The sequence below is a fragment of the Lynx rufus genome, unplaced genomic scaffold, assembly GCF_022079265.1.
Source record: "Lynx rufus isolate CCGP_SWC_20201006 ecotype Redwood Valley unplaced genomic scaffold, mLynRuf1.p SCAF_1, whole genome shotgun sequence".
Lineage (NCBI taxonomy): Eukaryota > Metazoa > Chordata > Mammalia > Carnivora > Felidae > Lynx > Lynx rufus.
In genome coordinates, this window is record NW_025814823.1 from 29487640 (window position 1) to 29513640 (window position 26001).

Sequence of the window (26001 nt, forward strand, 5' to 3'; positions counted from 1 at the left end):
GATATTATAAAATATTTACTACCAGAATATTAGGATGTTTAGAATTTACATCAAAATAATAAGGAAGAGGAGAGCATGGAGATACAGATAAAACAAGATTGGCCATGAGTCGATAATTGTTAAAGCTGGGTGATGAAGACACAGAAGTTCGTTGTATTATTCTGTTTATGTTCGAATGTTTAAAATTCTTCAGAATAATTTTAAATCCTTCAAAATGTATATGTTTTAAGTTTCTCAAATTAGTGTATAAGTTATGGTCTCTGAATAAATTTTTCACTAACAATACCAGGATAGCCAGGAGAAACTACTGGTTCTGGGTTTGGGATGGGAAATGTACAAGAATAGCCTGTAATATATCTTTTCCCAGAAGGCACAAAACTATTACTTGGGTCTTTTCTGAAAGACCCAGGCCCCAGCTTTAGTTCCCAGTGGCTGAAGATGGGACGTTTAGAGGTTGATTAAGAATTAAGGGGCACCTGGGTGGCTCACTCAGTTAAGGGTCTGACTTCTCAGGTCACTGTCTCACAGTTCGTGAGTTCAAGCCTTGCGTCAGGCTCTGTGCTGACAGCTCAGAGCCTGGAGCCTGCTTCGGATTCTGTGTCTCCCTTTCTCTGACCTTACCCGCACCCCCCCCCTCAAAAATAAGCATTTAAAAAATTAAAAAAAAAAAAAAGAATTACAGCTGCAGGGGCACATGGGTGTCTCAGTTGACTAAACATTCAACTCTTGGTTTTGGCTCAGGTCGTGATCTCACGGTTCATGAGCTTGAGTCCTGCATCAGGCTCTGTGCTGACAGTGCAGAGCCTGCTTGGGATTCTTTCTCTACCCCCTCTCTGCCTCTACACTCCTTCTTCCCTCTCTCAAAATAAATAAGTAAACTTTTTAAAAAATTACAACTGCAAAGGATTGAAGAATATAATATGTTAAAACCTTTATATTTTCAGTGATGCTAAAAAGTAACTGAATGGCCACTTCTTTAAATGGCCACTTCTATAAAGATGCTAGAAAGCCCATTTATTATTCTGAAAATCAGTAAATAATGTAAAAAATATCAAGTATTTAATTTACCTTTATTGTATGAACTGTGGTTCAAGATAACTAGTTGATGAAGGAAAGTTGTTCTTTATAGAGAATTCTAGCTAACAAATACTGGAGGAATCGTAGGATTAGAATTATCACCATTTTGGAATCCCTTGTGAACAATGGATTTAGGCAGATACCATCAATAACTGCTAAAGTCAGTTATTTAAGGCTGATGGAGAATTTTATAATGGAAAGATCAGGCTGATAACACCTGAACCTGGTTCTCAGTCTTAACAGTACTGAATGAAAACTACCAGATTTTATAGCACTGCTTCAGGAGGCACATAGAATCAGTTTTGCAAAAAAAAAAAAAAAAAAAAAAAAAAAATTGAATCAAGCTTCTAGATATAGCTACCAGTTTACAGGAAATACATGGGCCAGGGAGGAACATACTGAGTGGCACCACAGGGGTGTGTGCAAAATCATAAACCTGGGAAACTACAGACAGATAACTCTGTTTCTTCAAAGATATATGGCAAAAAGGAAAAATAAAAAGGGAGGAGGTACGTATCACCAAATGTAATGCATGAGCTTTGTTTGGATCCTGATTTGAATAAATTTTTTCAGAAAACTGAGGCATTAAAGAAATTTCAGTATTAACTGGATAACTGATTTAAAATACAATTTTTAGGGGCGTCTGGATGGCTCAGTCGGTTAAGCGGCCGACTTCGGCTCAGGTCATGATCTCGCGGTCCGTGAGTTCGAGCCCCGCGTCGGGCTCTGTGCTGACAGCTCAGAGCCTGGAGCCTGTTTCAGATTCTGTGTCTCCCTCTCTCTGACCCTCCCGCGTTCATGCTGTGTCTCTCTCTGTCTCAAAAATAAATAAATGTTAAAAAAAAATTAAAAATAAAATAAAATAAAATACAATTTTTAAAAGGTATGATCATGGTATTGTCTTTTAGAGATATATACTGTCATATTTACAATTGAACGATAGGCCGGGCTTCACTTTAAAATAATAGAGTGTGAAGGGCGCCTGGGTGCCTCAGTGGTTGAGCATCTGACTTAAGCTCAGGTCATGAACACATGGTTCATGAGTTTGAGCCCCACATCAGGCTTGCTACTGTCAGCACAGAGCCTGCTTTGGATCCTCTGTGCCTTGCTCTCTCTGCCCCTCCCCTGCTCACACTCTCTCTCTCAAAAATAAACATTAAAGAATAAAATAATAAAATAATCCAGTGTGAGGGGTGTCTGGCTGGCTCAGTTGGTAGAGCATGCAACTATCAATCTCAGGGTTGTGAATTCAAGCCCCACGTTGGGCATGGAGCCTACTTTAAAAGAATACAATAAAATAGGGGTGCCTGGGTGGCTCAGTCAGTTAAGCATCTGACTTCAGCTCAGGTCACGGTCTCGCGGTTTGTGAGTTCAAGCCCCGCGTCAGACTCTGCTGTCAGTTCAGAGCCTGGAGCTTGATTTGGATTCTGTGTCCCCCACCCTCTCTTTGCCCCTTCCCCACTCATGCTCTCTGTCTCTCAAGAAATGAATAAACATTAAAAAAATTTTAAGAATAAAATAAAATAATCCAGTGTGTGTGTTTTAGGCTGGGGGGTATGGGTGAAGGAAGATTGGCTATTAAGTATTGAAGCTGGGCTCTTGATACATGGGTTCATTATATGACTTTCTCTATTTTGTATATGTTTTAATTTTTTTTATTAGAAAAAGCTTAACAAAGGGTTTGAAATTCTTCTTGTTTTTTTCTTAATAGGCAATTAAATTATTATACAAACTAATTATATCATTTTCATCTACCCAGAAAACTTGTTTTATACTTGTTTGTGTAATTAAATATCTAGTTATATAAATATTTGGAAGATGGTAATTAATTATGGAGTTATTTGTGCCTTATTTGCTGGATTTTTTAAAAATTTACTTTCAGTAGTTCATTTTCCTCAATTCATAGAATTTCAAAGCCTTGACAAAGGGAGTAATATGCTTTTTCTTTTCTTTTTTCTTTTAAATTTCTTTATTTTGAGACAGAGAGAGTGCAACCAAGCAAGGGAGGCACGGAGAAAGAGGGGGAGAGAATCCCAAGTAGGCTTTGGGCTGTCAGCATAGCGCCCTGAATGCGGGGGAGGGGTAAAGGGAGGGAGGGCTTGAACTCACTAACTGTTGAGATCATAACCTGAGCTGAAATCAAGAGTCGGACCCAGGCACCCATAATATGCTTTTTATTAAGCTTTAAATTTACAAGATTTTAAATAGAAGGCTTACGTTTTTATATTTATTATTTTTTAAAGTAATCTGTGTACCTAACATGGGGCTCAACCTCACAACCCTGAGATGAAGAGTCATGTGTTCTACTGACTGAGCCATCCAGGTGCCCTCAGAAGGCTTGAGGTGTTTTGTTTTGTTTTGTTTTGTTTTGTTTTGTTTTGTTTCGTTTTGTTTTGTTTTGTTTTTAGAGAGAGAGCTTTTCACACATGCATGACAGTACTTGGGGGGAGCACACGGGAGAGGGGCAGAGGGAGAGAGAGAGCAAATCCTAAGCAGGCTCCACACCTCAGCACAAAGCCTCATGCTGGGCTTGATCTGTGGCCCACATCCCTGGGGCCAAAACCGAGAGTCAGGCGCTCAACCTACTGAGTTCCCCAGGTGCCCTGACACTTAAGTTTTTTTTTTTTTTTTTTTTTCAACGTTTATTTATTTTTGGGACAGAGAGAGACAGAGCATGAACGGGGGAGGGGCAGAGAGAGAGGGAGACACAGAATCGGAAACAGGCTCCAGGCTCTGAGCTATCAGCCCAGAGCCTGACGCGGGGCTCGAACTCACGGACCGCGAGATCGTGACCTGGCTGAAGTCGGACGCTTAACCGACTGCGCCACCCAGGCGCCCCGACACTTAAGTTTTTAATAAGAGGTGTTACAGTGCTCTGCTTTTAATCACTTTGCTAGAGTTTGTGAGGTATTTATCTTTTCTGATTTTAACTACTACGGAGGAATTGGACTTTTAAGCATTTCTATTTATAGAATATGGCAGTAAAATTTAATTGATTTATTTTTCATTACGATCAGGGGAAATAGTCTCCTAATGAAGACTATAGTCTCTCTCTATCATTAGTCTCCTAATGAAGTTTTGTGCATCTTGACATGAAAGTAAAAAGGACATATACTTTTAGAATTAAAAAACTAGCCAACAATCTATTCAGATTCTCTTGGATCCTTTTTGTAGTAATTCAGAAATGTGACCACTTGGGAAATTTAAAGCCTTTGAAAACAGCTTTTTAAAGCTATTTTAAAATCCTGCCTCGTTTTATTTTGGGTATCTTCTTGTTCCTTGACTTCCATGTGACCTATAGATATTTGGTTTTAAGGATACTAGCTGAAATTTGGAATTCTGCAGATACATCTTCCATATTTTCTCTTCTGGCTTGGCAGATTGTGGGGACTCCCAGTGTTAACCATTATCTTATGAGACAAAATATTCTTTGTTAGGAGTTTCTTCCTATATTGAGAGGAGCTGACTAGTTTATGACCCTGAACTTCTTTGTTTTGTATTCATCTTTCAGGAATTGTCCCAGCTCTTTGCTTCTTCAAGCAGTTTTTCCCTTCCATTCCCATTCCTCCTTGGGAAGGCAGTCAACCAAATTAATGTATAAAAGCAAGTTAACTAATCTGCTGTTGTTATAACAGTGTTTAGCAGTTGCACATTTTCTTTTATAATGGCATTAACTAGTTCTCTCATTTTCTTTGAATGTGTAATACTTATTCTAATGCCCTTGCTTCTACTTTATTCTTGCTTTAATTTGTCTCTTTTCCTCTCAAAATATTTAAATCCTGTCTTAAATGACTCAGCTTAGGGCCATCTCTTCAGAAAACTTTCCTAACTTACAAGGATATATGTTGCCTATAAGTGTATATGCCTCTAGTCAGTCTATTCTGTACCACAAAATTAATCAGTTTGTTATTTTCTTAGATAGTACCTGAGTACCGTTACCAGTAGACAAGGAAAAAGGTCATGTCTGATACTATTGCATCTTCCACATTTCCAAGTACAGTTGTTCAAGAGAGATAGGCATTTGATATTGCCAATTAGGCACTTGGAGTCAGTTAAGAATTTTGTAGGTTCTTGAAGATCTTTGATCTAAAGATACAATGAACTGGTTCAGAAATATTTAGGATAATAAGTGATATAATGTTCTAATGCAAAGTTAAGCTAAATTTCAAAGACGTATCAGTTTCTTAAAAATCTGTTTATAGCATTAATAAAAAAGAAGATGATTTTGTTGCTTCTCTGAATTGAATAGGAATAGAGTAGTACAGTGTGTAAGTTATCACTTTCATTCATTTGAGAACAAAGAACTTTTACTTCAAGTACTGTGTTTAGATTTACTGTTTAATATTTACTGTTTAATCTTGTGTAAAATTAAAGGGCTTTTATTAATCAAGTTACATACTCTCAATCCAACCCTGAATCTGAAAGTCATGATTATGTATTCACACATACATACATACACATACAAACTTAAAAGTGATGTGTGATTTTTTCCCACAGATATTGAGGGGGGGAATATAACAAGGAGGAGGTATAAGAGATGTTGGATGATGAATATCACAGTCAAGAATCTTGAATTTATCCATGAAAAGAAGGCATTTATAGCTCTTTATGTATTTTCTTGGTGCTAATGCTACAGCTAAGTGACTAAAAGCCATCCAGGAATTCACTGTGAAACTATTTTGGACTTCTTTCTGGGATTCAGAGATGTGTCAAGTATCTAGCATGTCCCTGGATTAAATTTTCATTTACATATTAATGTTTTTTAAGAACATTCAAATACTTGGTCTAGGTCAAATCCACAGTCGGGGAATTAGTGTTCTACAGTACACACTAGAGGAGAATGGTGCCAGAATACTAATTATCAAAGGGTGGTTAGATCCTAATAATGTGACTATGACTAAAACTTTTTAGAGATGGTAGCAATTCAGTCATAGAAGAATGGGAAAAGAGTTGGAGATTAACAGACCCATGTTCATTCCTGTTAGTTAACTAAGAGTATTGAAGTCAGTGGTAGAGCTGAAAGGGACCTAAGAATACCAACTCAGTCATGTTCTAATATGAAATCTGTGGGCACAAAATGACTTGCCCAGTGACATACTAGTTTAGTGGCACATCTGAGATTTCTGGCTATTATTCCTGGACCCTTTCTACTGAAGTCCGTGCCTATCTTACTTATTCTTGAAATAAGAATTATCACAGAAACAACTAGTGCTTTCCCTCCAGAATGTGAGCTCTATTTTGCTTATTCTTTACCTCTCAGCATCTTGCAAAAGGTTTTTGTTTGGTAATAAAAACCCCATATCTTGTATAGTTTTTTTATTTCTATTTTATAGTTTTTTAATTTTTATTTTTTTCAAATAATCTCTGAGCCCAACATGGGGCCTTGAACTCATGACCCCGAGATCAAGAGTCTAATGATCTACCAACTGAACCAACCAGGCACCCCTTGTGTGATTTTTTTTTTTAAAGAAAAAGAAGTAGAGAAATACTTAAGAGTCATATTCAGTACAGATTTTATTTGTTGATACAAAGTGTATACATAAACTGAAGTATTAAGTGATGTATCCAGGTTCAAGACATCTTTGTGTTTTAGAGCAATAGATGTCTTATAGCTAACTTGTGTTTTCTTTAAATGTCTTGTAGTTGAAGCCTCCTGTCATAATGGGGATGAGACGATTGAAACAATCGAGGCTGCTGAGGCGCTCCTCAATATGGATTCTCCTGGCCCTATGTTGGATGAAAAACGAATAAGTGAGTGTTCATGTGTTTGGTTTGTTCATGTGAATATACTTTGAAAACTTGTTCTTGCCATTGCTTGTTATTAGAGATGGTAAATACCAAGAGACCAGAGATTAGGTTTTTATATTTTTTGTGTCCCAAGCACATTTTAGGGTACAGTATTAGTTGAGACACCTTCACTAAAGTATTCAGGTAAACAAGACTTTTAAAAAAAAAAATTGGAGAGTGAGATCTTCAGGAATAAAAAAGTATTTAGTCGTCAGCAGATTTTGCAGAATTTATTCTCTTAACCTCATTGGTAGAAGTGTTAGGGTATTTATGGCCCAGACTATTATAATTTAATGATTTCTATAGGTATTCACTAGTGAATAGGCAAAAATTCATTGAAAAATTTTCTAACACCTCATGGCAGAAAATTCACTGCCACATTATTGATCTGCTTTTAAACGTTTTTTTTTTTTTTTTTTAATTTTTTTTTTCAGCGTTTATTTATTTTTGGGACAGAGAGAGACAGAGCATGAACGGGGGAGGGGCAGAGAGAGAGGCAGACACAGAATCGGAAGCAGGCTCCAGGCTCCGAGCCATCAGCCCAGAGCCTGACGCGGGGCTCGAACTCACGGACCGCGAGATCGTGACCCGGCTGAAGTCGGACGCTTAACCGACTGCGCCACCCAGGCGCCCCTTTAAACGTTTTTTAAAATTTTATTTATTTATTTTGAGAGAGAGAGTGTGTGTGCACATGTGAGCAGGGGAGGGGCAGAGAGAGAGGGGAAAAAGAGAATCCCAAGCAGACCCCACTCTGTCAGCTCAGAGCCTGACACGGGGCTTGATTTCCTCTCTCGATCTTGAACCATGAGATCATGACCTGAACCTAAATCAAGAGTTGGACACTTAACCAACTGTTCCACCCAGGTGCCCCTATTCATCTATTTCTAAATCCATGTTCTCCTTTGAGCTCTTCTGACAAGAAAGTAGTCAAACTCATTAATTTATTAATTTAAGTCAATTATTACTAAATCAGTTTAAGATGTTGAATATTTTCTGTATGCATGACAATGCATTAGGCAATACTGTGATATACGAATGAACAGATACTATTTTTTCCTCCAGTTCACAGATTAATTTTGAAGATATTTATGTAAATAACTGTAAAAGCCAAAAATAAAGGCCATGGGAGGGATAGCAGCATGTTCTGGAAGGAAAGAGGACTCTGGTTGGAAATATCAGAGACAGGCTTTATGGAAGGAATTTTCTAACCTGGGATATAAAAGATAAACTTTTAGTGGCTCGAGGGGATAGGGAAGGGCATTCAAGGTAGAATGGGTTGAGCCAGAGACACAGACCTGTAAAAAAGAGAGAAATGTTTGGATAAAAATGCTTTGGTTTAGCTGAAGTATAGCTTTGGTATAGCTGCCTTCTTGGTAGGCAGGAGATGAGATTGGAAAAGTAGGTTTGATCCAAATTGTACAAGCTTCACACGGCATGCTGTGGAGTTTGGGTTTTCTTATCTTTTTTCCCCTGTAAACTATGGGAAAATAAGTCAATTTTATTCTTATTCTAATTTTCAGCATATAAAGTTTTATAGAATGAATAATATGGTCAAACCAGACTTGGGTTTCAGAGAATAACTTTAGCAGCAATGAGAAGAATGGAGAAGAGAAACAAGATTGACTGGTGATAGGAAGTCAGAGAAGGCATTGAATTAGTCCTGTCAAACCTGGTCTGACTTAGAGTGTCTGATTTAGGACAGAAGAAATAAAAAGAGACTAGATTTCATGATTTTATTTCTACTTTAATCTTCATAGAAACAGGAAATTATGTGATGAAATTATTTTGGTAATACAAAGTTGATTATAATTAGTTATTTTATTTCCATTAGATAATAATATATTTAGTTCATCTGAAGATGACATTGTTGTTGCCCCAATCACCCATGTATCCGTCACATTAGATGGGATTCCTGAAGTGGTGGAAACTCAGCAGGTTCAAGAGACCTATGCACACTCACCAGGAACATCGTCACCAGAACAACCTAAGAGAAAGAAAGGTGGGTGGTTAATTTGTTTAGGGCAAATAGTCAAGTCTTGAAGTGGAATCTAAACATAATGTTTATTCAAGGATATTTCTACACCAATTAAAACTCACATAATAAAAAATGAGGGTACAAAACGTAAAAGGTATATCTCCATATTAGATTCAATAAAAAATTAAAGCCTCAACCTTTTATCTAAACCCTTTTATCCAAACTCAGAAAGAGGTTGGTGTAAGGGAAGTTAGCTTCCTTCCAAAGGACATAGTTAGAAAAATCACTAGCATAGATTCCAATATAAGATTCCTGTGGGAAAAATAATGAATTGGAAATCAACAGGTAAGTAATTGAAGAGGAAAATGTTAGATTTTAATTAGATTTAAATTTTAAAGGGAGTTTTTAACTTTTCACGAATTTAGGACCATATCTGCATACTAAAGTCTGACACTCTTTCCATTTTATTGCCTTCTGATTCTACTCCAGCTTGTATAATATTTTGAGTTTAATATCTTGGTTAATCACCAACCACCCAGTAACTTAACTTCACATAAAAGTAAGGGTAAATCCAAGAGCCAAAACTGAAGAGGGAAATAGAAACACTAAGAATGAACTGACACTGAAGGGCTGAGACGTTATGTCAGTCTTGATGTCCAAGGCATTTGTGCATTCCCAGCCATACTTAACATAATTAACATAAAAGTGTACCCAGGCTGGTAATAACTTTGGGGTACCAGGCAAAAGCTCTTGTAAAACTGCTCTGGCAAGTCCTACATTTAACCTGAGCTGCACAGAATTTCCTCAAATAAAGCAAATAAAACAAAGTTGAGGTGAACTCACATTGCAGTATTAAGGAATACATAAGGAAGATAATTCCTGAATGAGAAGCAGAAGACATAGAATGAGTCTAGGATTACTTCTCTAAGAACTTAAGACAGTCGAATTATCAAATACAAACTTTCAGTGAATATGACTGCAATTATTAAGGCAAAAGAATGAAAAACAAAGTCAAAGAATGAGACTGTTAAAAAATACCGGGTGGAATGTCTTCTTCCAGACAACATGGAATGACAGAACCTGGTTTGGCAATGATTTGGGGACAACAAAAGAAAAAATTGTAAGTGGGACTACATTAAACTAAAAAGCTTCTTCACAGCAAAAGAAACCGTCAAAAAAATGAAAGGCAGCCTACAGAATTGGAGAAAATATTTGCAAGTCATATATCTGATAAGGGGTTAATATTCAGAAACACATAAAGAACTCCTACAACTCAATAGCAAAAAAAAAAAAAAAAAAACAATTGATTAAAAAATGGTCAGAGGGCCTTGAATAGACTAAAGAAGACATACAGATGGCCAACAGGTACGTGAAAAGATGCTCAACATCACTAATTGTCAGAAAACTGCAAATCAAAACCACAATAAGCTGTCACCTCACACCTGTCACAGTGACTGTCATCAAAAAGGCAAGAGATAATGAGTGTTGGCAGGGATGTGGAGAAAAAGGAACCCTTGTGCACTGTTGGTGGGAATGTAAATTGGTACAGCCACTATGGAAAACAGCACGGAGTTTCCTCAAAATGTTAAAACTACAAATAACCATATGACCTAGCAATCTTACACCTGGATACATATATTCAAAAGAAATGAAAATAAGATATCAAAGCAATACCTGCATTCCTATGTTCATTACACATTAAAAAACATAGGTGGACCTTGAGAGTATTATGCTAAGTGAAATAAATCAGAGAAAGACAAATATTGTGTGCTCTCACATGTGGAATCTGAAATAGCCGAACTCCTAGAAGCAGAGAGAAAAACGATGGTTGCTAGGAGGAGGAAATGGGGAGATGTCAATGAAGGATATAAGCTTCCAGGTATAAAATGAGTATGGGGACCTAATGTACAGCGTGGTGACTTTGGTTAACAGTACAATATGTATTGTATATTTAAAAGTTGCTAATAGAGAAAGTTGCTAACATCTTAAATGTTCACACCCCCACAACCAAGTAATTATTATGTGAGGTGATGGTATATTAACTGACCCTACTGTGGTAATCATTTTACAACATAGAAGTATATCACAACATTGCATTGTACATCTTAAAGATACACAATTATATGTCATTATATCTCAATAAAGCTGGAAAAAAATTTTAATTAAAAAATCTCCAGAATCTGGATTTACTTTCCTATTTAAACAACTTGAAAATACAGACAAAATGTATGAAAAAGTGCTATTAAAAAGTGGATATCAGTCAACAAAAGCAAGTGATCTCTGAGAAACAGGAAACAAATGAGGGTGAGCCCTATGATTACCCCACCTTACTGCATAGAGAATTTTTTTGTTTGTTTGGCTCACTCTTTGTTTCCTCTTTTTCTCTTTCTTTTTTCCCTTCCTTTCTTTCCGTCTTTCTGTCTTTCTTTCTTTTTTCAGTTTGGCAATTTCTTAAAACATTTAATGCATGCTTAACATGTGACCCAGCCATTCTTCTACTGAGTGTTTACCCAAAATAAATGAAGCCATACATTTATAGAAAAACGTATGCATGAATGAATGTTCTTAGCAATTTTCTTTGCAATAATAGCTCAAAACTTGAAACAACCCAAATGTCTATCAACTGCTGATTAAATAAACAAATTTGTGGTATACCTGTACAATGAAGTAACACTCAGCAATAAAATAGAGTATACTATTGATACATACAACAAAAATGGATGAATCTCAGCATAATTATGCCAATTTGGAAAGAAGCCAGATTTTTTAATATATATGTTTCTATTTATATAAAATTGTGCAAACTGCAAACTAATATATAATGACAGAAAATATGTGAGTAGTTGGTTACCTTTGGATTGGGCAGAGTGGGAGAGGTAAGATGTAAGGCTTACAGAGGGGTACAAAGTACTTTTGGGAGGGAAGGATATGCTCACTGTTTTGAACATAGTGATGATTTCACAGGTAAAAACATGTTGGAAGATACCGACTTATAGACTTTAAGCATATGCAATTTATTGTATATCTGTTATACTTTGTAAAGCTATTTTTAACGTGAAAGACTAACATTCTAATTAATAGTGGAAGACTGATGTCATAAGGAACCAAGTAGAACACATAATATATAGGTTAAACAGCAGATTAGTCACTGTTTAAAAGCATTAATGAGTTCCAATATAGATCTGATGTAGAATAAAAAACATGAGAGAGATGTGAGGTTTGAATGAAAAGGTCTACATGTTTGATCAAAGGTCCAGAAAAAGAGAATATGTAGAGCAAGAGGAGGCAGTATTCAAAGGTAATGACTGAGAGTTTTCCAAAGTGACATCCCAGCATGGTGAATCCTGAGTAGCATAACTAAAAGAAGTCCAGATCTAAATACATTATAGAAAAAAATGCAAAACACAGCACTCCCCTCGCCCCGCCCAAAAAAAGAAGAAGAGGAAGAAGAAGAAGAAACAATGAACTAACCAGAGGAGAAACTTGAAGAGGATTGATTTTTAGATTGGCAGCTTAGAAGCTCCCAGTAAAGGATGGGAGTGTTGGCTATCTTCAAAGTATTAAGAAGAAATAACTGTCAACCAAAAATTCTATACCCAACTAATGTATAACTCACATGAAGCTGTGCACATTGCCATCTTGAATAGTAAGGAAGCCAATGGAAAGGATGGGTATTGGATAGGTTTGCTAACGGTCTCTGTCTTGACTGAAACTAGTGGTGAAAACAGTGGGAAGAAGAAAATGATATCAGAAAAGGTAGGTAAATAGAAAGCATAAAATAAGAGGGTAGGAGGGATAGGAGCTAACTAATATTTCTAATATCTTCACTTCTAGTATTTGTTATCATTAACGTGGTCACCCAGAGGTGTCTGCTTCATGAATTGTTCTCTGCAGATTCCTGCAGTGATGGAAGTCACGATACCTGGCTGACTAGGTTTTATATTTATGCATTGAGAGGGGCCTGAAGAGTGACTTTGTGAGAGCAGGGGAGTTGGATGCTTAACCAACTGAACCACCCAGGCTCCTCAAAAGTGATCTGTTTTTGATCCTCTTATGCACCTTTAGAAATTTTTCCTATTCAGCTTGGGGATGTGTTCTTAACTAACCTAATGACTTTATCTCTAGAATTCTGTTCTTCTAAGTTCTTGCTCTACATTGCACTAATCCAGAATTTACCCTTGTGACCTTGACCAGATAGAGCCTGAAGAATGTTGGGACAAAATATGCTAACTAAGGTGTCCATTTCTGCTTAATCTTCATTGGTTTCTTATGTATAGAATGGTAGTCTATTCGGACAGCATGATCATCTCAACCTAAATCTCAGGCAACATTGCCACCAAGTTGTGTTCCTAGAGAAATGGCAAAAGAAGATCACAAACAAGGCTTTAGAATAGTTGGTTGAGCCAGACTAAAGTTGCACAAACTACATTTAACACTGTTGGAATGGACTTGTTTAGAGATTGAATGAAGCATAACTATAATTTATATAATGTGCAAAACTGTTTTGTGTGAATTAAAAGAAATACAGAAAAATAAGATGATTAAAAATACATAGGAAAATAAAAATAGACTATGTGGTTCACCAAAATTTTGCCTCACATATTTTTCTATCTCTAAAGTTTTGGGACGTTTCTAGTATTTGAGAATTACGTGTATGCAGATGTGAGAAAAGCTAAAAGTCAACTTCTCCTACCATAAAAAGCTTATGTAACCAACAGACAAACTTGTATGGCTTATTTTTTGAGCCCCAGTCTTATCAACGTCAAGAATGTTCCCCCAAATTTTAAGAAAGCACTGTCAATTTTGTTCCCTCGAAGACAAGATATAATGTTTTAAACTTAACCTCATTTTTATAAATGAGCTGATATATACATAAAGTGTTTGTGCTCTAACCTATGCTAATGATAAAATTTCACTGAAGTTATTTTCCTTTTGAGTAAATAGCATTTAGGAGACCATTATGTGTGATCCATGTATAAAGCATTAAAATTTAAGATAAATGACCAAATAGCATTTATAAACAGCTAAATTGTTCATTCTCTTTCACTTTTGGGGGCAAATACTTACACAGACCTGTTCTGTTTTCAGGGAGAAAAACAAAACCTCCACGACCAGATTCCCCAGCCACTACGCCGAACATATCTGTGAAGAAGAAAAATAAAGATGGTAAGGGTAAGTACTGTAATTTCCTTGTAATACTTATAGGTCAAGTAACAGTTAGATTGCTTTAAAATATCTGCATTTTGTAAGGAAAAACTACCAGCTCTCTTGACTTACTGAAATGGATCTTATTGCTGCCACATGCTTACAAAGTACAGTTGGCACTTTTCCATTCAAGAGATTTTTTTATGTACCTGTGTGTCCTTTCATTTAATAATGAGTCTCTTGGGAGAGTTCAGCCAGGTTAGCCTTTCAGTTCATAGACACTTTATAATACTGTTTTGAAGTTCTCATATTTTCATAACTGCTGCCCAAATACGAAAAAAATTAAGGTCAATCCATTTGCTCTGATATAAAAAGAACAACTATTGAATGTTTTGTACAACTCTTTTTCACTGTTTTTCTTAGGTAATGGTTCTTAAAGAGGTAAGAAAAAATTCCTCTCAAAGTGTTTTTTTTTCTCCCTAAGTTATCACAAATCTAATTGCCAAGATTGCTCTGTCCAGACATCTTACATAAGACTTTTAGTTGTGTTTAATTTTGCTCTTTCAAATGAAATTGTAATCAGTTCAACAGAAATTGCTTTTGTTTCAGGAAACACAATTTATCTTTGGGAGTTTTTACTGGCACTGCTCCAGGACAAAGCTACTTGTCCTAAATATATCAAATGGACCCAGCGAGAAAAAGGCATTTTTAAACTGGTAGATTCCAAAGCAGTATCCAGGTTGTGGGGAAAGCACAAAAACAAACCTGACATGAATTACGAGACCATGGGAAGAGCTCTCAGGTACATGAAGCTTTTGTAGTTCGTTGTGTTAAGAATATTATTTCCTAAATACTACAAAGTAGGTAACTTCTAAAAAGTTAGAGGATTACAAAAATGGTGAATTTTATTATTGAATTACTAAAACCACACAACTTACAGAAATCAGTATGTATTTAGGGGTGCCTGGGTGGCTCAGTTTCTTAAGCATCTGACTTGTGGTTTCAGCTCAGGTCATGATCTCACAGTTCCTGAGTTTGAGGCCCAGGTCAGGCTCTGTGCTGACAGTGCGGAACCTCGAACCTGCTTGGGATTCTCTGTCTCCCTCTCTCTGCCCCTCCCCTTGTGCATGCATTCATTCTCTCCCTCCCTCCCTCCCTCCCTCCCTCCCTCCCTCCCTCCCTCTCTCTCTCTCTCAAAAAAAAAAAAAAATCAGTATGTATTTAAATTGAAATCTGACTCCAATCTAGGAAAATGTTTTCCTTCAAAAAAAATTTTTCATGCAAATAACAGACAGTTTCCTTATAAAGGGACTAAAAAATGCAAACCATCAACAGAAACTTAAATTGACCACAGGAGTCATATATTTGGAGCCATTAAACTTGAATTCAGCACAAAGTTAACAAATAGTGGTAATGCAGGTACTTAATAAGAGGGTGCATTTTTATTTATTTTCTTTAATTTTTTTTTTAAACGTTTAGTTGAGAGAGAGACAGAGTGTAAGTGGGGGAGGGTAGAGAGAGAGGGAAACACAGAATCCGAAGCAGGCTCCAGGCTCTGAGTGTCAGCACAGAGCTTGATGTGGGGCTTAAACCCACAAACTGTGAGATCATGACCTGAGCCAAAGTTAGATGCTTAACTGAGTGAGCCACCCAGGCGCCCCAAGATTTTAAATGTACATCTCAGATATGATCTATATACCTGAATAAATGCTTCAAGAATAATGTTAGATACTGTGAAATTTTGAACTAGGGTATCATTTTATTCTTAAGCTCACTATTAGTTTGTTTTTTCTGTGCTGTCTCTCTCTCAAGATACACATCTATTTGAGAAAGATTTACCAGAAGTAGCAATCATCGTGGTGCCTTGGTGTCTTGGTTGGTTAAGTGTCAGACTTTGGCTCATGTCATGATCTCAGGGTTCATGGGTTCAAGCCCCACTTTGGGCTGTCTGCTGTCAGCACAGAGCTCACTTTGGGTCCTCTGTCTCCCTCTGTGCTCCTTCCCTGCTCTAATTCCTGCTCTCTGAGATGGAGACGGAATCCCAAGCAGGCTCCACAAGGCAGTACAGAGCCCAACGCAGGGCTCCAGCCCGTGAACCATGAGATAATGACCTTTACTGAAACCAAAAGTCAGACACTTAGCCAACTGAGCCACACAAAGCCCCTAAATTCTTGAGGTTTGTAGTAGATTTGAGTATTCCGGCAAGTTGGAAGAAGGGGAGATGAAGAAAAGTGAACTAGATAGTTCATTGTATAATCCATATACTTTGTCAACAATCTCCTCATCAGAACTGGTTTTAGGTTTAGTTGGCAATAAGGGTTTTTCTATGTAAGTATGTGTGTTTTATATATATTTAGAAAAGAATGTGTTTGGGGCACCCGGGTGGCTCAATCAGCAGGGCCTCCAACATCGGCTCAGGTCATGACCTCGCTATTTCATGAGTTCAAGCCCCATGTTGGACACTGTGCCGACGGCTTGGAACCTGGAGCCTACTTTGGATTCTCTGTCTCCCTCTCTCTCTTCCCCTGCCTGCTTGTGTTCTCTCTTTATGTCTCTCTCTCAAAAATAAATAAACACTAAAAAAAAAAAAGAGAGAGAGAGAAGGGGCCCCTGGGTAGCTCAGTTGGTTAAGTGTCAGACTTTGGCTCAGGTCATGATCTCATGGTTCGTGGGTTTGAGTCCTGCATCAGGCTCTGTGCTGGCAGCTTGGAGCCTGAGCCTGCTTTAGATTATGTCTCTGTCTCTCTTCCCCTCCCCTACTTGTGCTCTCTCTCTCTCTCTCAAATATAAAAACATTAAAAACAATTTTTTTTAAAGAAAACAGTATGTTTAATTATACTATCTTATATAAAGTAACTACCCTTCAATTTGAAATTCTTCTCCCACTTGTTTCCAACTTGAGACTTCTGTTATTAGGGAATTTTTAATGTTGTTGAATATCATTTTAATTTATGTTTAATTGAATAAAATATTGATAAAATTGTCTGCTTTGAATAGGTACTATTACCAAAGGGGTATTCTGGCAAAAGTAGAAGGTCAGCGCTTGGTGTATCAGTTCAAGGAAATGCCAAAAGATCTTATTTATATAGATGATGAGGATCCAGGTTCCAGCATAGAGTCTTCAGATCCATCACTGTCTTCAACAACTACTTCAAGTAGGAGCCAAGCAAGCAGATCGAGAGTATCCTCAAGTCCAGGGATAAAAGGAGGATCCACTACAGTTCTAAAGCCGGGAAATTCTAAAGCTACAAAACCCAAAGATCCTGCAGAAGCTGCACAGCCATCAGAAGTTCTGAGGACAGTGCAGCCCACACAGTCTCCATATCCTACCCAGCTCTTCCGGACTATTCATGTAGTACAGCCAGTACAAGCTGTCCCAGAAGGAGAAGCAACCGTAACCAGTAGCATGCAGGATGAAACATTAAATTCTTCCGTTCAGAGTATTAGGTGAGAAAACTATAAAGTTATTGATGCATTTCATTATGTGATGTTTCTGACCAGAGAGCCATTATTAGTTAAATACGTTAGGATTCAGAAGTGAGAATAAAAATTGTATTGATTTCAAGCTAGAAATCTTATTCAACAGATTGTTTTCAGCAGCAGTGTATATGACATCAATCCTGATTCTATCAGTGATTCCTTGTTTTTAAACTTTGACATTACTTGATGTTATTCTATTAAGTCTAGTCTACTGTACCTTTGTACGATTGGATTGATCCATACAAGAAGCAATCCACATATTAGAAACTCCAGAGAATGGTTTCAGACCTTCCTTTCAAAGTCAGAAGCTGTAAAAATTTAACATAAATTGACAATCATGATCTTCTGGAATATAGTGAGTTCGAAGAAACAACATTACTCCTTGAGAAGATCTTATCACGGAGCAGTTTTAAAGTTCAAAGAGGCCAAGAATCTAATTTTTTGGGCTTTTAGAGTAGCAGAAGTTGGAAAAATAGTTTTATAGCAATAAAATCAAATTTATCTCATAACCCTGGGAAAGATGAAACAACAAATTGATCAAGAAAACCCTGTCTGCTTTAAACTGGTCTTTTGCAGCATTTGGGACTGGTCTCATTGATGTATAATGGGGAAAAAGAGGAAAGGCAGAAAATTAGATGGACATTTGTAACATTCTCTTTTTCTACCGTCATGAATTTCCAGAATGTGAATTACAATAAAATATAGGAGCCCGTCCAAATACAATAAAAATGATTCTTTGATTATTTTTATTAGCTGACTTCAGTCTTAACATTTGTATATTCCTGAATATAAATGCTGGATTTTTATTCAGTTGATCTTGAGGTAAGAAGCATTACCCAGAATCAAGACAGAGTTAGATGTTTTAGTCTTCCTTGTATGGTCCATTTAAACTTGTGGCATCGTGAAAATTGACTTGCAAGGAGTAGAAAGGTTACATTTGTCCCATTTTAATTGGACAGGAAGGATCAGTCTTTCACTGTTATTAAAGGAGTACTTATTTATCTATTTTCTTTTTAATGTTTTATTTTCCTCTACGTCCTATTGGTTTTGTGTGATAACTGAGTATCTAGTTGGAAGTACGTGATTCCTCCCATTGGTTTCTAGGCTCTGTCGTCTTATCATTGTGTGTATTCGTGTTAATAGGAAACATCCGATAGTCATAAGCTAATCACTAGGACCCCCTTCGTGGAGTGATTCAGTTATTTTTTAGCATCTTTTTTTTACACGTTGAGAATAAAAACAAATCCCCCCACCTTGCAATAAAAAAAGTCCACAGAACTCTAGCTCTGATGGATATTAAATTGTGATACTGTATTGGATACTTTATTACTCTGAATGTCAATTTCTGAATAATAGTGCTAGATATTAAAATGCTATAATTACACTCCTTATCCATGATTTGCAAACTGTCTTTTGGTGTACTTTTCAGAATTTTCATTTCTAAGGTCCCTGATTGTTCTGTGGACTCCCTGCCTGCTTCCTGCCTCCAGTATTTTTTCTCTGGAGTCCAACCTGTTATATAAAACTACTAGTCACAGCTTTGCTATGCTACTTTCTTGCAACTTTTGTTAGATTCATGTTGCACAGACTGCAGTTAAATTTCTGGAGCTTCCGCTACCAGCTCTCACTTCTCTGCTCATGATTCCTTCCTTGCCTTCCACAGTTAAAGCTGACTGCTTGTGTGCAGTGCAGCTCAATCTGGGACTTGAACCAGGTGTTTCAGTTGACTTTAATGCTCGTCTCCTCCTATACGTGTAACCCTGCAGGAGCCACATTTTATTCATTGTCCTTCTGCTTAACATAGTCTCTATCACATAACACCCCTTCAGATTTATAGATTTTATTTTGAAATAGTGTATATATTCATTCTTATCTCCTCTCGGAATAATGAGTTCTCTAAGTGTACTGCTTATATAATGAAGAAATTAAAAACTTTAACTTTTCAGAGTTTAAAACATACTTCCTTATTGAATAAATCATTTTCTATTTATATGTATGTATATACACACTTTTTTTTTCTATATATACACACATTCTTAATCATTCCTTTGACTTTAAAAAAAATTGTTCCCACATTTGGTTGTATCTTTTATTTGTATCTCTCAAAAATCCTACTTATTTTAAAGCAGTTAAGCCTCTAATGGAATGCATTTTATTCCCTGAAATTACTGGATGTGTTAAGGCCAAAGTTAATGAATAATGAATATAATTACTCCAGTTTTGCTATTGTTCTTTTCCATTATATAGAAAGAAAGAAAAGGTGTTAAGTAAATTTCAAGCAAATTGTACATATTACTCTGAAATTTTAATGCATTATTAGAATCATTTTTCATTAGATTATTTCGTTATTTAGTGATTTATTTTTTATTTGTATTTTTTATAATTACCTGAACTTTTCATCATGAAAAATTTCACAATATTAACAGGCTGAAATAGTACAATGAACACCTGGATTCACAGTTTAAATCCACATATTCACATATTTAAATCCACCTGGATTCACAGTTGATAGCATTTTGCTTTATTTGTTTTCTCTCTATTTCTACCCTTTTTCATGCTTGGTTATTTGTCAAGTAAGTGGACATCATTATGACATTTTATTTCTAAACATTTCAACATACAGTTCTTAAGAATAGAGAGGTTTTCCTAAATAACTGTCGTATTATTACTCCTAAGTAAAATAGCAGTAATTTGGCTACATTTTTCTTAATTTTATAACTACTTATTAATAAAAACAAAGACCACTTAAAGATCTGTAGCTAAGAGAAAATGGAATATATAGGACTTAAAGTTATTAAAAATTAAATAAAAAGGGGGGGGCATCTGGGTGTCTCAGTCGGTGAAGCGTCCGACTTCGGCTCAGGTCATGATCTCGAGGTCCGTGAGTTCGAGCCCCGCGTCGGGCTGTGTGCTGACAGCTCAGAGCCTGGAGCCTGCTTCAGATTCTGTGTCTCCCTGTCTCTCTGCCCCTCCCCCACTCATGCTCTGTCTCTCTCTCAAAAATGAAAATAAACATTAAAAAAAATTTATAGGACTTAGAATATTCAGTGAATATATCAATAAGAACTGACATTTTCAAAGCACTCTCTGTATTTTATATGCTTTCCATATATTAATGTCTAATATCCTAACTTATCAATGAGATATAGGTAGTATTATTCCTATTTTACAGATGAGGAAGCCAAGGCCAGGAGAGGCCAAGGAACCTGGTCACATCTAGTAAGTGGTGAAGACAGTGTTTTAATGCAAGAAGTTTAGTCCAAAGCAGTGAGCTCATGATTTGCCACCCTGCCTGTTGAGTCACATGATTCTCGTGAATTACCAGTCATTTACAATGAAGTAACAACATGTTTTTTGTTTTCTCAGTTTTTCCTTTGCTCATATCTTTTTATCTCACATAATTTCATGTATGTCTGTTGAAATCTATTAAGCTTTTCTAAATGATTTATGGTATATGTGCTCAGTTTTTACTCTGCTTTAATTTTATATGTGCTTTAATTTTGACTCTGGCTTCATGTTATTTAAAGAAGCTACAACAAAAGTAAACCTCTGGTAAAATATTTTCCTGAAATTGTCCCTTGATAAATTTGCAAGTCCACATACCAACCTAACATAATTTTTTTCTCTGTAATATTTATTCAAGCACCAGTAGTTTGTCTTAGGGTCTTTTAAATCACTTAGCCTCAAAAAATGTATAATGTGCAAATTATCTTAAAAGCAAAGTAACGGAGTAGGAAGACAAAGTAATGGAGTAGGGCGTAACTTTCCAGCCCTTCAACCTTGTCAATTATTAGATGTGACATTGAATTGGATTAATTAACTATTCTGAGTCTGTTTCCTCATCTCTAAAATAAAGGTGATCTTAACAGTTAATGGTGTTACAGGTGATCATAACAGTTAAATGACATTTCCTTGACATCTAAGTAGATATGCAATAAGAACTAAATGTTACATTGTATACCTTTCTTAGTCTCAGAAAGTTTGAGGAATTTTAAATTACCAGTATATACCAGTGGTTACAAGCAGTGTAGGAAATTTTATAAAGTAGTTAACTGTAACATAACCTTTGTTATATAATATAACCAGACACAACTGACAGTTTAATCATTAACTAAGAAAAAAATAATTAAAATTTTCTGTGGTTGGGAAAAGGCTGCATGATATTTTACCTTTAATCTCTGAATTTTTGTATTAGTGAAAATCACTTATTTTAGAATTTGTTCAAATAAGCCAGTATATTTACATTATATATATATAAATGAGTATATATACTTTCCGGCAGAGGACAGTCAGGTGTTTGGAGAAAAGGATGTCTTTTTCTAGTTTGAACAAAAGCATTGAAAGTCTGGTGGTAGCCCTGGTTAGCAATATGGAAAATTTCCAAGTACGTTATTGCTTGTGCCACACCTGAATGAGGAAAAGAGGAAAAAGAAGTTGTGTATTAAAGGTGTGTAACTGCCCACAGTTTAAAGATAGAAAAGACAGTATTCATCTTTAGCTGAATTTATTTGGGACTGAAGAAGTGGCAGTGTGTTGTAACGGGCAAGCACAAAGGTCTTGCAGCAGTTGGCCTCTTTTCTTATATAGCTGGTCACCTTATGCAAGCTGTTCACTCTCTTTTTGCATTAATTTTTTATATGTAAAATGGGGGTAATAGAACTTACAGGGTGGCAAGGCTGTACATATTTATAGATACTGTCTGTGTGCTTACTATATGCCATGTACTATCTTATTTACATGTACATGGCCATGAACTCTTGTCATGGGGAGCCCTTAATTTAAGAAATGATATCTGGCTATAGGGTCAGTTAACATACCCAGGCTCCAAGATACCCACCCAAGATACCCTGATTCAGGTAGGCAAGGGGAAGAAGGAAGAACAGTGTATTTTGGAAAAGCTGCCTGGATCCCAAAGTTATTCTGTATCCTTCCAACTCTTTTCTTGCCTGCCAATATTATCAGTATATCTGGCCTTTATTTCTAGTCATAGCCTGTCCACCTATTAAATCTTCATTACCCGGCTCATATTCTCTTCTAACTCCATCCTTCAAAAGAGCTGCTAACATCCTGCTCTAGGCTGATTGTCACAGAGGCGGCTTGGTTGGAATCTGAACTTGGAAATCAGAATCCTACCACAGTGGGTAGGATCTAGTCATCCTGTGTCATTCCACTTGCTTTGAACTTCTCTTAAGCTGCACTGAGTTTTCTTTTCCTATGTCTACCTAGCTAACCCATTTGTTTTCTCCAGAATTTTATTTCTCACGTATGTAACAAGCCACATAACTGTAACATATAAAATTTGCCTATAATAATCTGTGTGCAATGATTAACATTTGGGTGATGGGCACCAGCCTAGCTGTTGACCATTTGAAGTAGCAGTCATCTATATTCTGTATAATAGCTTCATAGAATTAAGAGGAAACAGTTGAGATCAGATGCTGAGTGTTTTCAGCTGTGCTTGTTTTATATTAACAAAGGCCATAACAATAATTTTCACACCAGTGAACTTTTAAAATTGGATTGACTCACAATATCATTAACAACCTTATGTAAGCTTGATGTACATTAAAGGATTTTATGTTAAAGATTATTTGAGCTGAGAAAACTGCTGAAACATGCTTCCATTTATTTTTGCCAAAGCTTGCCCTTATTGTTTGCTCTCAGTGCCAACCTAAAGAACCCCCATGAGTTCATTATATTCATGACTCGTTTTATGTAATACAATATGAACTGTGAACTATTAAATTTCTTCTTATAGTTCTGTTCAATATACATTTAAGACTGAGTTTTTTTTTTTAAATTGAGCATTTTCCCTCTATATATAGAGAAACAGGTTGAAAACAATTACAATCGTATGAAATCTGGTAATTGTGGATGAACATGTGGATGATATTATCCCTCAAGTATTAAAAATAATGAGAGTGAATCTAATACATTTGTTTGAAAATACCTAATTTTCTTGGGGTGCTTGGGTGGCTCAGTTGGTTAAGCATCTGATTCTTGACTTCAGCTCAGGTCATGATCTCATGGTTTGAGTTCGAGTCCCGCATGTGGCTCTGCACTAGCAGTATGGAGCCTGCTTGGGATTCTCTGTCTCCCTCTGTCTCTGCCCCTCCCCTGCTCATGCTTGTGCTCTTGCTCGCTCTCTCCAAAAATAAACTTAAAAAAAAATAAAATTTCTAATTTTCTTTCAGGCAGTTCATAATAACTTCTTTGCCAAGCATTTTGATATCCTCCTCCTTCCCCAACAAAATTGCTTCCCCATTTGTGTTAATGTGGCACTTTGTACAGCAGATGGTATCATAGTTAATGGCCTGAGAGTTCTGTGTTGGACATTCCATTATAATACAGGGTCTGGTATGATGTTTATGTTGTGTTGAAAATACAGGGAGTAGCATTTGGAATGTATAACTCATATTTTGTCAAAATGACTTCAAATGTTAAAAAAGTTTTCAGTTGTGTAGAATATGCTGATTTTCTTTTATTTCATAATCTCAATAGGACTATACAGGCTCCAACCCAAGTTCCAGTGGTTGTGTCTCCTGGGAATCAGCATTTGCATACAGTAACACTCCAGACAGTGCCAATCACAACAGTGATAGCCAGCACAGATCCATCATCAGGTGCTGGATCTCAGAAATTTATTTTACAAGCCATTCCATCCTCACAGCCCATGACAGTACTGAAAGAAAATGTCATGCTGCAGTCACAGAAGCCAGGCTCCCCTCCTTCGATTGTCTTGAGCCCTGCCCATGTACAGCAGGTACTTACTAGCAATGTTCAATCCATTTGCAACGGAACCGTCAGTATGGCTTCATCTCCGTCCTTCAGTGCTACTACTCCTGTGGTGACCTTTTCTCCTCGAAGTTCACAACTTGTTGCTCACCCACCTGGCACTGTAATCACTTCGGTTATCAAAGCTCAAGAAACAAAAACTCTTATACAGGAAGTAGAGAAAAAGGAAGTTGAAGATCATTTGAAAGAAGACATTGAGAAGACTGAGCAACAGCCACAGCCTTATGTGATGGTGGTATCCAATTCCAATGGATTTGCCTCTCAGGTAGCTGTGAAACAAAATGAATTGCTGGAACCCAACTCTTTTTAATTAATATACCAAAGGAGTTATGGATGATTGTTTTTTAATTGAACATTTCCAGTTGTATTCAGACTGATTCTAAGATAAATTCTACAGATGTTCCTAATTTTGTAGTTAATTGTTAAAAATATTAATTTAGAGTTAATTTTGACTTTGTTAGATGAGGGAGGGTACCCAAGTGTTTCTCTTTGTTGTGCAAATGTTTCAGAATTCAATTGTGAAGGAACAGGCATTTTATACTATGAAGACATTCTTTTCAGATTTTTTTCAGTTGCTATACCATAAGCATTTTTTAAGTTTCTTTTTTAATTTTACATGGTATTAGTTTTTCTGATTCTTTTGTAAATACAGTACTTAAATACAAGGCAACAGGAGATTTATATAGGAACCATTTTCATTCCACTTGCGTAACTTAAAGTCTTGACCCTTTCAAATGCAAGACACCTATTTTATACTTTGTTAAAATTATGATTTCAGTTAGATTGACTTTAGTTGGTTGCATTGTATAAGGAACTATGAAGATGTAGAAAACAACATTAAAAATTGAAAGTTGCCCATGATACAGCTGAACCTGTTTCAGAAGCAGGATAGTATAAAAGCGTCAGCCTCAGAGTGGCTTTTCTGCTAATTAGTTGTGTGATGTTGGGCAAAGCCACTGGATGTTTTGGGGCCTCAGTTCTCCCATAAAAGGAAGGGATATGTTGGATTAGATGAGATGATCTTCAGGCTCCTTTCTGGTTCTAAATTTAATGATTCTAGCTCCTATATTTTAAAGTTATATCAACTAAAACATTATCAGCTTATTTCTTAATGTAAATATGGCTAACATATTGCAGAAAAATAACTGGCCCTACAACCTACAAAATTCATTCTTCTGTTATCTGTAAGATCTGCTATGAATCTGAATTCTTCCTAAATACTGTGTTCATTAACTTTTTAGGCCACTGTGTACCGTGGCCCATCAGTAAACTTACATTGCTGAGTGCTAAATGATGTACTGCCATTCTGAAAGAGTCAAGGCTCTTTCTTAAGGGCCCAGAAAGCAACCACACCTTGGGCTCATCTGGCTGAGTAGTCAGTTGCTATAAAAGCATAATTGCTTTATATTTTGGATCATTTTTTTATTGGGAGTTGGGGGGGTTGCGTACAAAGATAATATACATATATATCTGAGTCTCGGAAATGAAATAGTTTTTAGATTACTTTTCAACTGTAAATAATGTACATTTAATTTCACAAGAAAAATTGTTTTCTGCAAATTTTCTAGTACAGCAAAGGAGAAACTTTTGTAGATGAAAAAAATCATGTTTAGAGGTCTCTTGTTCTATGTTTTCATATTACAGAGTGAATTTGTATTTAAGCAAAAATTTAAATTTTGGAAGCCTCTAAACGTTTTTGTATCTTTAATTGGTTTATTATTAAATAAATCATGTAAAAATTC

At 36.3% G+C, this 26001-nt stretch overlaps 1 protein-coding gene across 5 annotated transcripts in view; it reads left to right on the top strand.

The window, feature by feature from the left end:
* The window catches only part of ELF1 (E74 like ETS transcription factor 1), a 109124-nt gene extending 83123 nt beyond the window's left edge, over window positions 1–26001 (top strand). For 3 of the 5 annotated variants that reach the window (XM_047080419.1, XM_047080413.1, XM_047080426.1), the window contains exons 4-9: window positions 6721–6828; window positions 8696–8863; window positions 13928–14011; window positions 14594–14786; window positions 16982–17431; window positions 23966–26001. In XM_047080419.1, the coding sequence (XP_046936375.1) occupies window positions 6721–6828; window positions 8696–8863; window positions 13928–14011; window positions 14594–14786; window positions 16982–17431; window positions 23966–24569 (1607 nt within the window). In that variant the 3' untranslated portion in view covers window positions 24570–26001. The remainder of the gene's footprint in view (window positions 1–6720; window positions 6829–8695; window positions 8864–13927; window positions 14012–14593; window positions 14787–16981; window positions 17432–23965) is intronic. The other 2 variants (XM_047080435.1, XM_047080442.1) reach the window with 2 other exon arrangements.